We start from the raw sequence: 12,646 nt of genomic DNA on the forward strand, positions 1-12,646 counted from the left end.
CTCTAGATTAGAAAGTTATAGCAGAATGCTGACAGATCACATCAGGGTGATTTCAACAGAAAGGAAATGGTTCTCCACGACAACGGAAAAATATTTCTCATTAGGGAAAATTTACCATCAGATGTTTGCAAAGTTGAGCTTTTTTTTAAAGAGGTAGGGGCTTTTCCACTGGCGGTATTTGTCTTTGCGAAGGAGTGTTGCCTTGCAACGGTTACATGGGATTATGCAGCACTACCGCTGCTCACAGCGTCTCTGTAGTAGAGGGCAGATTGGGCCCTTAGATTCTGTCGGAAGAGACGGAAGAGGATGTCTCTGTGCATGCTGCACTCAGAGGCTGCTAAGGTGATATTCATCCCCATTTAGCTGGAGTACATTCCTCTCACCCCAGACCATCAAATGTACAAATGCCATGTCGAAAGACAGACTATCCAATTCCTTTTCAGTCTGCCTATGCAGTTAAAGGTCCTATATTATACTTATTTTTCAAGTCAAAATAGACCAAAGGGTTGCACAAAACATGTCCCTGAAGCTGTTTCCAGCAGCTCCATTCTTGCCCGTTTCCGATAGTGTAGATGTAGCCTCAGTCCCATTCAGAATAGGCTGTTTCTGGGGCCTGTTGCCCTTAAATGCAAATGAGCTGTTGTTGGCCACGCCCCACTGTGGAACTGATTTCATGTTGTCAACAGGCAGCATGGTCGAAAGCCAGGGAATACGAGGTGACACGGTGATGGAGGATTTTCCACCAGAAAGTCATTGCCGGTTCTGTTTGAATTTCCATAGTAAAGTAGCTTAATAGTCAAGTTACTGGAGTTTAGCCAAAACGTATGCTAAATACAATAACCATAACAGAATCAATTCAGACATCTGCATGCATGATGTAACATGGCCTAACAATGTTAAATGATAATGGGTAAAACTTTATTTGGGTCAGTATATAAGCCCAGTAGAGGTGATGTAGCCTATTCCAAAGTTTAAAAGCATTTATGAAATTGGCTGCCTATAACCAGATGGCCTGGGTCGCTTCCAGCATAGGCTAGGCTACACTATATGTCCTTCAGTCTCGTACCTACGGCCGAATTACAGCCGCAAGGATATCCTTTACCAACCCTGCTCCCCCTCATCTCATATTGCTTAAATATGTCAACAAGAACGAGACGTGTCCTGGGGAGTTTCTGTTTGTATATTTGAAATATGGATGATATCAGATGCGTAAAAGACGTTTGGATATTTCGTGTAGCCTACTACGCAAAATACTGTTGATACTCTTTTGCATGGTGCTAGTTGGAAATGATAGTCTACGACCAAAATGGAGGATCTTCAACAGGAAGTGCCTAACCTAGTGGGTGGGAATTTTCAGATGGGGATGGGTAGTCAGTGCCCTATATGGCTCTGGGGGTAGTAATATTCAAAACTTACCCTACTGTGATGTAACCATATGGGAGAAATCTCACAGAAGCTGGTTTCTGACATCAACATCTCTAAACTAACCCACAAAAACTCAATGCATGGTTTTGTTTCGCACTCAATCAATCAATTAATCAATCAATTAATCAATCAATCAATCAGTTAGCTGATAGTCAGAATACATCAGAACGTTGTAAAATAAGGCATCTACTCTAGGATTCAAGTTTGATGATACCCACTCTTTCTCTCTCTCTCTAAAACAATATTACATTTATTTTAAACAGCCACATTCCTCCGCAAAATCACCGTGTTGGACATGTGTATATATACATGTGTATACGTGTACTACATTATTATCATGTGTCCTTCCTCGGTAATGCCTTTGGTGTGGTACCCTCTGGCCCCATGAGCCGCAGGAACACACACACAAACAAAACAAAAGGACACATAGAAACAAAGAGCTAACAGCTGCAATGCGGATATCCAGTCTGGGACTGCATACTCAATCAAATCAGCTCTCCTAATAGACTTATCCCCATGCCCTGAGCTTAAGGAGAAGGCTATGTCAAGAAGGATCAGAAATTCCTAGGTTAATAATGCATGAACAAAACGGTGTTTTGACCGCAAGTGGTAACATTATGGGATTCCATTCCCTAGATTTGACTCATAGCCTAGCCATAGACAATAAAAGAAAGAGCCTAGCCTAAAAATGAACAAAATATCCGTGGACCGCCCTTAGTGTGCGTCCAGCTGCCGGTGACCTGGAACTATGCCAATTTTTTTTTCTAAACTTGATCATCAGACTCTGCCCCGCCTATTTGTCAACCCAGGAGCCGCTACTGATCAGAATAGTGATATAGTACATACACATCACTTAGAAGTATGCTATACAATTAAAACAGACTTATTTTGACATTATAAGAAAGCTAAACTACCATTACACATTAGCTTTCTAATAAGTCCCAAATAGTATAGATATACCTTACCCCACTTAGTTCCTGATGGAATATGCTGGAAATTAACATGCAGGCCAATGTTGATGACCTTTTAGATATATAAGATACAGAGTGATGACCTTATTATTTTTAAGGTTACACTATTTACATTAGCAACTACTTAAAATTCAGTTTATTAAATATCTGGAAGGAAAATCAAACAACGTCAATAAAAAAAAAATTCTCTCGAGGTGCGAATACCCCGCAGTATGGAAATGAGTTAATGGTGTTTTCAGGCATGTTAATGGAAGATGTCATCAGCCGATGCGTCTTATGCAAATACCGAGATGTGGGCCACTGCACATACTAGCAGTGCCCTTTGGAGCGCTTCATGACAGCTGTCTGCAGGAAGCCTACATCATCATCTGCAGAATATGTGCCATGCTCTAATGTTAAGACCAGGGTCTAGGGTCCGCCAGCTTACAGAGACACAAGCTGGAGACATTAAAGCACGCATCCTGTCCAGCAGAGACAGAGAGAGAAAGAGGGAGGGAGAGAGAGCGAGAGAAAGACCAGAAGGCTGACATTGTTTCTAAGACACCTGACTGCAAAGCTTAGACTTTCCAATGCGGACCTGAGTTTTAACAGACCCCTGCACCCCCCCCCCCCCCACACACACCTCCCTTCTCCCCTGTCCCACCTCCTTCCCAGCCTCTCACCCTCTGTGGTGTGGCCTTAGAGGAGCCTGGCCCCCGAGGGGACTTGGACCAGGCTGGCTCCTGCCTGTCACTTTGATTAATAGAGCCATCTTTTCTCCACTGTAAAAAACATCGGCCTCCATGACGAATGGAATTGGAAACACAATCACCCTTCACAAACCAGGAGGAAAACACACTTCTGGGGCAAAGTATGTGAAAAGTTTTTTTTTTTCTCCCTGTGTGTATCTCGTAGGGTTGTCGCTGTTTATGTGCATAAATATATGCATCTATATATGCATCTACATGTGTTTTTTTGTCTAGAATTTCCCATTTCATTGTCATTCATAAGCACATAAAATAACTCCACACACCTCCACATAACTCCACTCCTTTGATTACATACAATGAAATATTGGGAGGCATGTAGCACAACTCCTCCTCTTACTGACTCTAACCAACCAAGAGTCTGACTCAACTGAAGCTCTGAAAGAAGCGGAACCAAGACACACCATGCCAAATCTGACACCCATCCACTGACTTCACTAACAGACCATGATTACAATTTCATGTAAAATTGCAGATTAGTACTATGGTGTAGTACCCAATAATATGGCATTAAAAATCTATCATGTTTATCATGTCAAAGTATGTATACCAGAGGCTTAGGCATAGGCAATAAGCCCAACACACAACACTACATCTGTGAGGTTCATTTCTCAAACCTCAAACTTAATATCCGCAGCATATAATCTTTGGTGCTGTGTACCACAAAGGTGATGAAGTGTAGTCGGTTACATTTGAATCTAGCCTGACATAAATCAATGGTTAATTTGCATTTCTTAACTGTAACATTTGAGAAACTGCTTTGGGGGGCAGTTTGATATGGTATAGGCCTATGTGAGTCAACAGGAAGTATTGATGTGCACATACGCCTACACATGAATTGTACACGAGCAAAATTCTTTAAATTGACAAACAAGTCATAGCAGTTATATTCTAGTATGTGTTTAGATTAGGGCTGTCAACCGATTAAAACTGTATCTAATTAATTGCATACTCTGTGCATCCATTTTTGCTATGAACATATTTTAAAAATATTTCAATTCAATGTTCAATTCATTTGTGAATCAATGAAAAGCCAAACCAACATTATAGACTTTAAAGCAATCTGTTTCAGATAGGTATTTTTTGGCGACTCTAGAGGTCCCCCATAGAGTCACGATATATTTATATTTTACTCTGCCTTGTAAATAGTTCATTCATTGTATACAATGAAAATGCTTTTGTTGTGGTGGCGAAGGACTAACAACCGGCAAAAAATCTCCAAAGAGCTATTCTTTTAGACAAACATACGTCACAGACTACTTGGAGGTGCAAACAATATCGGAGTTTTGGTTGATTTGACCATCAGTTAACTTCGAAACAGGCATTCTACCTTGGATAGACAAAGCAATAGATCATAGGAGTGATTAACTTCAAAAAATTTAGACTGGAGTAACTCAACATTTGATACCTCCGATATGTTTAATGTACTAAAGACGTGAAATAGCCCACTATAGTTACCAAATTCATAGCCAAGGAGCCAGAAGTGAACACGCATAAAAAAAACTGTGCTTTCATTATATAACTAAACACGACAAAATACTTATACAAAATACTATAACCCTCGAGCCAGCTTGTTACTATGTGACCTCAATGGCGATGCAGCGTTTGTTTGAACCTCCAACAGCATGGCGTAGGCCTACCTGGTTACCGCCCAAAAACGCCCACAAATGCCCTTATGTTTGTGTGAAAGAGTAAGGGGATTTAACTTGATGTAGACTACATAACGTGATTATTTCTGAGATTCTGATACATTTTCAACTCGGAATTGTGCATATGACATACAGTCAGCTACATACCGCTGCAGGTTGCTACATCAAGTCGAATCCCCTTAATATCCAGGGCTACTGATAAGGTAATATTTCACAATTCTAGCAAGATGTTTTTTAGCATGGTAAATGCACAAGGGCGCGGGAAGGGGGGTGCTGAGGGTGCTGCAGCACCCCCTGCTGGCAGGAGATAGATTTTTTAAAAATGATTAGGCCTATATATTTTTTTAAATAATTACTAATTCGCTGTCTGACATTATTTATATTTTTGTATGTGAAATGATGAGTCAAATAGCAAAAAAGGGTTATGGATAGGTTTGAATATAGGCTACTTATTTGCGAGATCATTGCAGCCTGATTATTAGCCTATATTTAAAGCTTATACCAAAGATCCTTAATATGCATTATAGCTTTATCAACCGTCTCTGCTTATACCATGGTCTAGGTTGAAAAGGGTGTCATTTAAAAAGTGATAGCCTATACTACACCTATAAAATTATTATGACGTTGCTTGACAACGCCTGATCGCGTACGTTCAAAAGAAATAGACCATTCATCTAAAATGGATTTTACGCGTTGCGAACGTAACGCTTCAGTTACGCGCCTTGTGTAGCTTCGCTGTTACCTCGGATTGCATTCTGCCATCAAGGTGTAATTTTGTTTAAAACTGTGACGCACCGGTGATGACGTGGTTACAACCAATCAGAAGCAGAGTACGGCATTCGCAATACGCTTGCTTAGCTGTCCGTCAAACATAAATAAGCCAATGGGAATGCACCCAAGGAAATCCCAACCCCCAGACACGTTTGTGTCAAAACCGCAATCAAAAAGTCAAGGAACGCAAACGAGAAAGCTGGAATCGTAATCAAAGAAAACAGCATCAAACAAAACTGAGAAAGAGGCAAAGACAAATATGTTACGGTTACCCAAATTATTTCATTGCAATCTTGTATTTTTTAATTGAATTTAATTTTTTTGTTTGATTTTTTCTATTTGGTATTTTGATTTGTATTTTTTTGCTTGCTATTTTATAAGTATTCTTAAAAAATTTTGACACAAAATTGATTCCATATGATCAGTCCGCTCAGCTGTGACTTATCAACATTCCACATTGCAAAAACAGCTGAAAAAACGAACGATTTTAATTCTAAAACTCATTTAGTATAAATAATTGATTTCATATTTATTTATTTCGTAAGTGACCATGGTATAAACGGGATAATGCCCTTCGATGCGTCCATTAAATAAATGGACTTCGCAGAACCGTCCTCCGCTTCGCATCGGACAGTTCACGCCTCCGCGTCGTCCATTTATTTCTGATAATGGACACCTCGTTTTGCATTATCCCTTACCTACCATCTCTGGTGTGGTTTTGACGATCAGAAAAGTCAGAAATTTTCCTTAGCTATACTAAATGATGTCAAGTGCGATTCTGTGGGGTTAGGGTGGGCGCAGTGGACTCGGGAGTGCTGTCGCGGAACATTGTAATTTGTGGCTGCCCAGGACATTTCTAAAACTTCTCGCTATCACCCGCACACCGCACTAAAATGACGTAGGCTATTTAGCAGTCAAAATCCGGAATATGTCTGAGGGGGGGAATCGTCGGACATCCATTATTTTTGTTATTCAGCACCCCTGGTCAAAAATAGGTTCCCGCGCGCCTGTAAATGCAAATGACTTAATTTTCCAGTAGTAGACTTGAAGTACGAGGTAATGCAGTCGATGTAGTAAGGGTGTATGTCGGTTAGTTAGTCAGTCAAATGTAGCCTAGTAAGAAGCCTAAACAATAAGTTTGCAAAGATAACGTGGACAATGCTGCCGGCTAGTGTTATTTATTACAAAGATTATAAGGTTACACTTTACTTGACAGTATCGACATAAGAGTGACATGACACTGTCATGAACGTGCCATAAACAAGTCATAAACGTTTATGACATAACACTTTTGTTATTACGTGTTATTCGGTTTTTGTCATAACAAGTTAGCGTAAGGATTAGGGTTCATGTGTCATGACAGTGTCATGTGTTCATGACAGTGTCATGTCACTCTTATGCTTATGTCGATATGGTCAAGTAAAGTGTTACCGATTATACATAGGCGGAGCAAGATAGTTCGTCGTAGTTCATGGGTGCAAAATGGGGATCGAGTCCTGTCTGCATAAAGAGGCGTGTCATTGATGTATTGATAAGCGTATGTAGCAACCAGCCAACAGCAGCAGAACAAATAATAGCCCCCGCCCCCTGCAATCCGAGTTCCCGGAAGTGGCTCCTGATGAAATATCTTGCTCCCCATATGTATAATCTTTGTTTATTACCATCAAGGGGTGTGCTAACTCATACCTTCTGGTTTGCTTGCATTAAGGTGATAGGCCTACTTCAGAGTTAACAAACTCCTATGGTAGGCCTACGGAAATTCCTTACAGCAGAAATCGCAGAGAACATGCTCCTGTCAACAGTTCCATCTGGCCGTTTTTTTAAACGTAGGCTAAATGTTCCATTCACTGGATCAAGCAACGCTTTCTCGTCTGCTTCCTTCAGTCACAGCCAGAACTGCACTGGGTCAAAGGTCACTACTTAATGTGATTAATCAGCGTTACATGTTTTAACACTGTATTTTTTCTGTAATTAATTAATCAAAATTAACATGTTATTTTGACAGCCCTAGTTTAGATGATATGTTCTTTAAATAATACTCTAAGGTAACATGTTTCACTCTAACCTCTCACCTCAGTTAAAAAAGGAGTTGGTCAAACTGACAGTCCACAGACACCCACCATCCATGTCAGTTTATTGCCGAGGTACACCATGACCGACTCAATCTGTTGACACCTCAGTTTTACTTTCCTCTGAGCTGCAGGTTTGATCAGGGTAATAAAACAAGCTCAGAGCAAAACAACTTGCTGTCAGTTGCTACCTGTCGTTTTTACGCTATGTGGGTGTCCTTGAGATGTGATACAGGGGAAGAGGGGGAGATGGAAGGAGAGGAAGAAGGAAATAAGGGGGAATTACACTCCCCAGGGGATCTGCTGCATGGACATAAAAAAAAAGGCACAACGCAAGATGCCTGCGCATCCTCGGTCTAGGAGAGTCTGAATAAGTCCAGCAACTGGATTTGCTTCTTTGTAGACTCACCAGACATCATCCACTGTCATCCACTCCCAACGGTTAACCACTCAAGTAGAGTAGACAGAAATCCCTCGTCTTTTAACGTTGCACCATCATGTTTGGCTGATTGCCCCTTTGGTCTCAAGCTTAAGCAGCGCTGTCTTTAGGGGTTGGGAATGATGGCCACAGGAAGGTTGAGAGAGATCAAGCTCTAGCTGGAGGGAATTAGAGAAGGCAGCCTAAACGCTGCTGATGCTGGGCGCAGTGTGTGTGTGTGTGTGTGCAGCTCGTATTAAGGCAGTGGAATGGGATTTGTGAAGGGCTTGACTCGAGCTGGTGCATCTCAGCACACTGCGATCACATCTGCCAGCTCGTCAGTCACACTGCAGTCCCCCATGGAGGCGCAAACCGCACAGCACTCTCCCTCTGTGGATCCCAATGTGTGTGGGTTTCAATCTCTTGCTCTTTTCGCTCATTGTTTCAAGTATACAGTATGTGTGTGTACAGTATGTGGGTGTGTGTGTCTGTGTGGTGATGACGTTTCATGACGTTTCATAATGCATTTCGTTGTCTTTGTACTTGCACAATGACAATATCGAATCTAATCTAATAAATATATGTAGTGTTGGCATGTCGGTGTAGGAATATACACGTGTTCAGCCCATCTACAGTATATGACAAGTAAGCACTGGTGTGTTTGCATGCTGTCCAAATGAATGAATGTGAGAGTATCATGCCAAACAGTTCCACGGGACAAAAGCATCACAGACAGATAAACACCACTTTTATTTATGGTACAAACACACCATGGTTTATTTGATTTATTGTAAACAAATGAAATAAAGGAAATTTGAGAAGGCTGACAGAAATGTAGATACATAAACTTAATCAGTTACACAGCATGCACTCAGATAGACTGGTTCACAACACAGAGAAAGAAACACATGTAGTGATATTCATGCAGACCACATACACAGATATGGAATTTAAAGCTGTAGACAGGGGGAGGTAATGTTTTGACATATTAACTAAGCCTAAGGGATGTCTCGGGCCATAAATATTTGAAATGGGACATTTTGCTTTGAACAGCTTGTTTTCATTTTCATAAAAGTCTAGAAAAAGTTATCTTTCAAGAGTCAGTCAACACAAAGTCTGTGTCCACAGTCTTTGGAAAGAGGCCAAATTATTTTAGATGGCGCAAATGAGCGTTTTTACATCCATGCTAATAAATACTGTGCTCTCAGGGCAGCAGCCACATGATTACATGTGAGATTGGACAAGCACTTCCTCGCTGTGTGGTTATGTGATTGGTGGCATTGCTAACTTATCAGCGTGCTCATGACATGGCATGCCCTTAAAAGAAATTGGAGCCAAGCCATCACAGCGATGTGACATTCATTTGAGAAAATCCTGTCTGTCATCACCCATGGGGAGAATTGCTTGTCAAAGAGCACTCTGTGTGACATTTCGCAAGTCAAATCCCTTCTAGCAGGTGCGACCCGAGCAGTGACCCACTCCGTGGACAGAGAGTCAGGTCACAACCAGACACACAAAAAAGTTAGGCTAATGGTCAGAAAGTAGGTGCTCCAAATAATCTGCACTCGTCATCCAAAATGGTTGACACAAAATACTGAGAAAAAAATACCAATTTGTTTACCCCTGGGTACAGCTAATAACACACGCACACACAAACTCATGAACCCGCTCCCCTGAATGAGATTCCTCTAATTCATGACGAAGTTCCACCACTGACTGGACATTTCTCCAAAGTCCAGGTAAACCTCAACACGTAATTTGGCATTTAAAAAACATCCCATTGAGAACACTGAAAATGATGCAAGGCGAAGGAAACGGCTACGTTAACAGGCTATGCTAGCAGGCTACGCTAACAGACTGGCTCACTTACCAGCTCCTTCTTCTTCATGCACTCCATGAGGATGATGAAGAGGTGCTGGGCTTGAGTGCGACTGTAGGTGAACGTCTTCTGGATAGTGACCAGAAGCTGATCACGCAAGGATTCATTGATGATACTGCTGAGACAACATAAGACCAAGCACACACACACACACACACACACACACACACACACAAACACACACACACACAGAAGGACACACACACACAGGGGGAAATTAGACAAGTTTGTTCATTTTACGGCAAATAAAAAGCAGTTGCAGATACATAGAAAAATAAATCAAACGTGCAACAGGAAGGGAGAATGACAACATCATCCCCTTTTAACTCATCCATCATATATCCGGTGCTGACACACACCCTCCTTCCTCCGAGTACTTGTGCCCGAACGCCAGGATGTCAGATGCCCGCCCACTGCCGTCACACACCACCACAGGCACTGGCGGCGTGTCTCGCAGGTACTCAAGCACAATGGAGATGACATTCGGGCCCCCCTCCACAATCAGCGCCACCACAGGCACTCCCTGCCCAATCCCTACAAAACAGACAGAGAGAGAGAGAAAGAGAGAGAGAGAGAGAGAGGGAGGGGGAGAGAGAGAGAGAAAACAATGAAGCAAATTTGTTTTGTCTTGCAAATGGTTGTTAAATAAAGGATGTTTGTACACTCTTCAAACAAATGTGTTGGAAACAACACAAACTGTGTTATCCCTATCCCTACAAGTTGTGTAGTTTTAAACACATTCGTTTTAAGTTATGATGTATGTTATGATGTTGTTTTTGCTTGTTTGTTTGTTTTGGGCTATCTGCTCTATTTGGAATGCTCCGACCTCAGTGATGTCAGTAAAAGAAAGACCTGTGCACTTCAGACCTGCATGTCCCAGTAACTAGCTTGCACACAAAGCTATATTCAATTCCATCTTTATTTCAGACTCACAATGGTTCATACCATAGGGAAAAAAGTATATGTAGATGCATGATAATTCATTGAGACCAATCAATTAATATATCAATCAAAACAGTGGTAGGCCTATATATTACCACTCCAGACTGGATGAATACTGCCACACAAACAGATGACTGCCACTACACCATCTGGCAACTTGGAGCAGCAAACTCATTGCATCATTATAAGCCACCATGAGCCTCAGCATACTACTTTTTCTGTAACTACACCAAAGATGGGCTGTAGAATACATTTGACATATTCTGAAAACAGTATATTGGCCTGAACATGTAACTTACCACACTTACTTACACTTAAACTTACAACTTAAATCTCTGTCATCATCAGTATTTCACTTCCTTCCCACATGTCATGAGTGGGATATTGTGCAAATAAAAAATAGCAGTTTCAAGGACAGTTTCTCATAATTAATTATATTGAAAGGCTTGGATCTAGGGATGTCCCAATACCATTTTTTACCAAGTACACATTTGTGAACTTGCCGATACCGAGTACCGATACCGATATGTCCACCACAAAATAACTAGCATAAAATTGCAATGAATTTCCTTCTCTGCTCTGGTTGTTATAATAAGCCTAAAATAAATATACATAATAATGAATATCAAATACAATATACAATAGCAGGCTATTTCAAACCAAAATTAACAAACAATTATGTCTAAAACAAGACTCCACACTGGCACTGTCTCCATATATTAATTAAACAAAATATTAACTAGACTATTTTGCACTGTCTCTCTCAGTGAAATTTGAAAGGGCAACAAAACATGATCCCACGTGACCCTAGAGACCTTTGTAAAATTGGTGTGGCTCCTTTACGTGCATGGAGCATGTGAACACCCTCGCACAAATGGTTCTCTGTTTAAACTATAGCACCTAAACTAGGCATGTGGCATACTCTCAGCTGAGTGTTTGTTGTTGTGCGATGCTAGTGTATTGGTGTATCTCTGCATTCGCGCTAAAACAAACGTTTCTGTTTCAGTAGATTAGTATAATTTGCATAGTGTTTTATTAGCTCACATTTTGTCATTTTTACTGAGAAATGTTACCCTTCCCTGCCTCTGCTCCAGATCGTAACGTTAGTCGGATCATTTTATGCTGCAAGACCGAAGTCAGCGCCCAATTCACTTCAACTGTAGGTCATGAGTAACAGGAAAATGCAAGACATACATTCTTGAAAGCAGCAGCTAAGATACTATGATTTAGGGGAAACAGTGTTAAAGCAACACCAAAGAACTTTCCCTCTGTCGCACGCATGCTATTTGTTTATCCAGCACCGGCTTTGCAAATAACGATGTCCACAGTAAAGGTAGAATATGTTGCACGATTTATGAAAGTACGATGTATTGCGACATCAGATGCAAGTCAAATTTGTAGTTTCTTATGTCTCATTCCATTGAACTACAGATCCGCTACCCGATCTGGCAAACTTACTTAGTGCGGTTATAGCCGATAGAGGGCCGCGAAGCGAATGCAGAAGTGGCGTTCACCCTGTTACAAGTTGATTTGGGAAACATCATTTTAAGGTACAGAAAACTCTTTGGTGTTGCTTTATTGCTTAGTTGTGTTTTTATATTATATACTTTTAATTACTTTTTCTGCTGTTAGTGAATGTGTGTGTGTTGTCTGTATGCTACTGAGACCTTGAATTTCCCCTGGGGATCAATAAAGTATCTATATATCTATCTATCTTTAAGTGATATCGGTGAATTTGAGCACGACTATATGGACCCAGTATTGGGCCGATCCCCG

General features: G+C 41.0%; 1 protein-coding gene across 1 annotated transcript in view; it reads right to left on the reverse strand.

Annotated features, from left to right (window-relative positions):
- trpm3 (transient receptor potential cation channel, subfamily M, member 3) overlaps positions 1 to 12,646 on the reverse strand; it is a 120,440-nt gene that overhangs the window by 30,139 nt on the left and 77,655 nt on the right. The window contains exons 7-8 of the mRNA XM_076269952.1: positions 10,288 to 10,462; positions 9,920 to 10,043 (exon numbers count right to left, since the gene is read on the reverse strand). Of these exons, the coding sequence (XP_076126067.1) occupies positions 9,920 to 10,043; positions 10,288 to 10,462 (299 nt within the window). The remainder of the gene's footprint in view (positions 1 to 9,919; positions 10,044 to 10,287; positions 10,463 to 12,646) is intronic.

This window comes from Alosa pseudoharengus, unplaced genomic scaffold (genome assembly GCF_046254945.1).
Source record: "Alosa pseudoharengus isolate Yale_2024_CS ecotype anadromous, Long Island Sound unplaced genomic scaffold, YU_APseudo_1.1 YU_APseudo_1.1_scf_6, whole genome shotgun sequence".
Lineage (NCBI taxonomy): Eukaryota > Metazoa > Chordata > Actinopteri > Clupeiformes > Clupeidae > Alosa > Alosa pseudoharengus.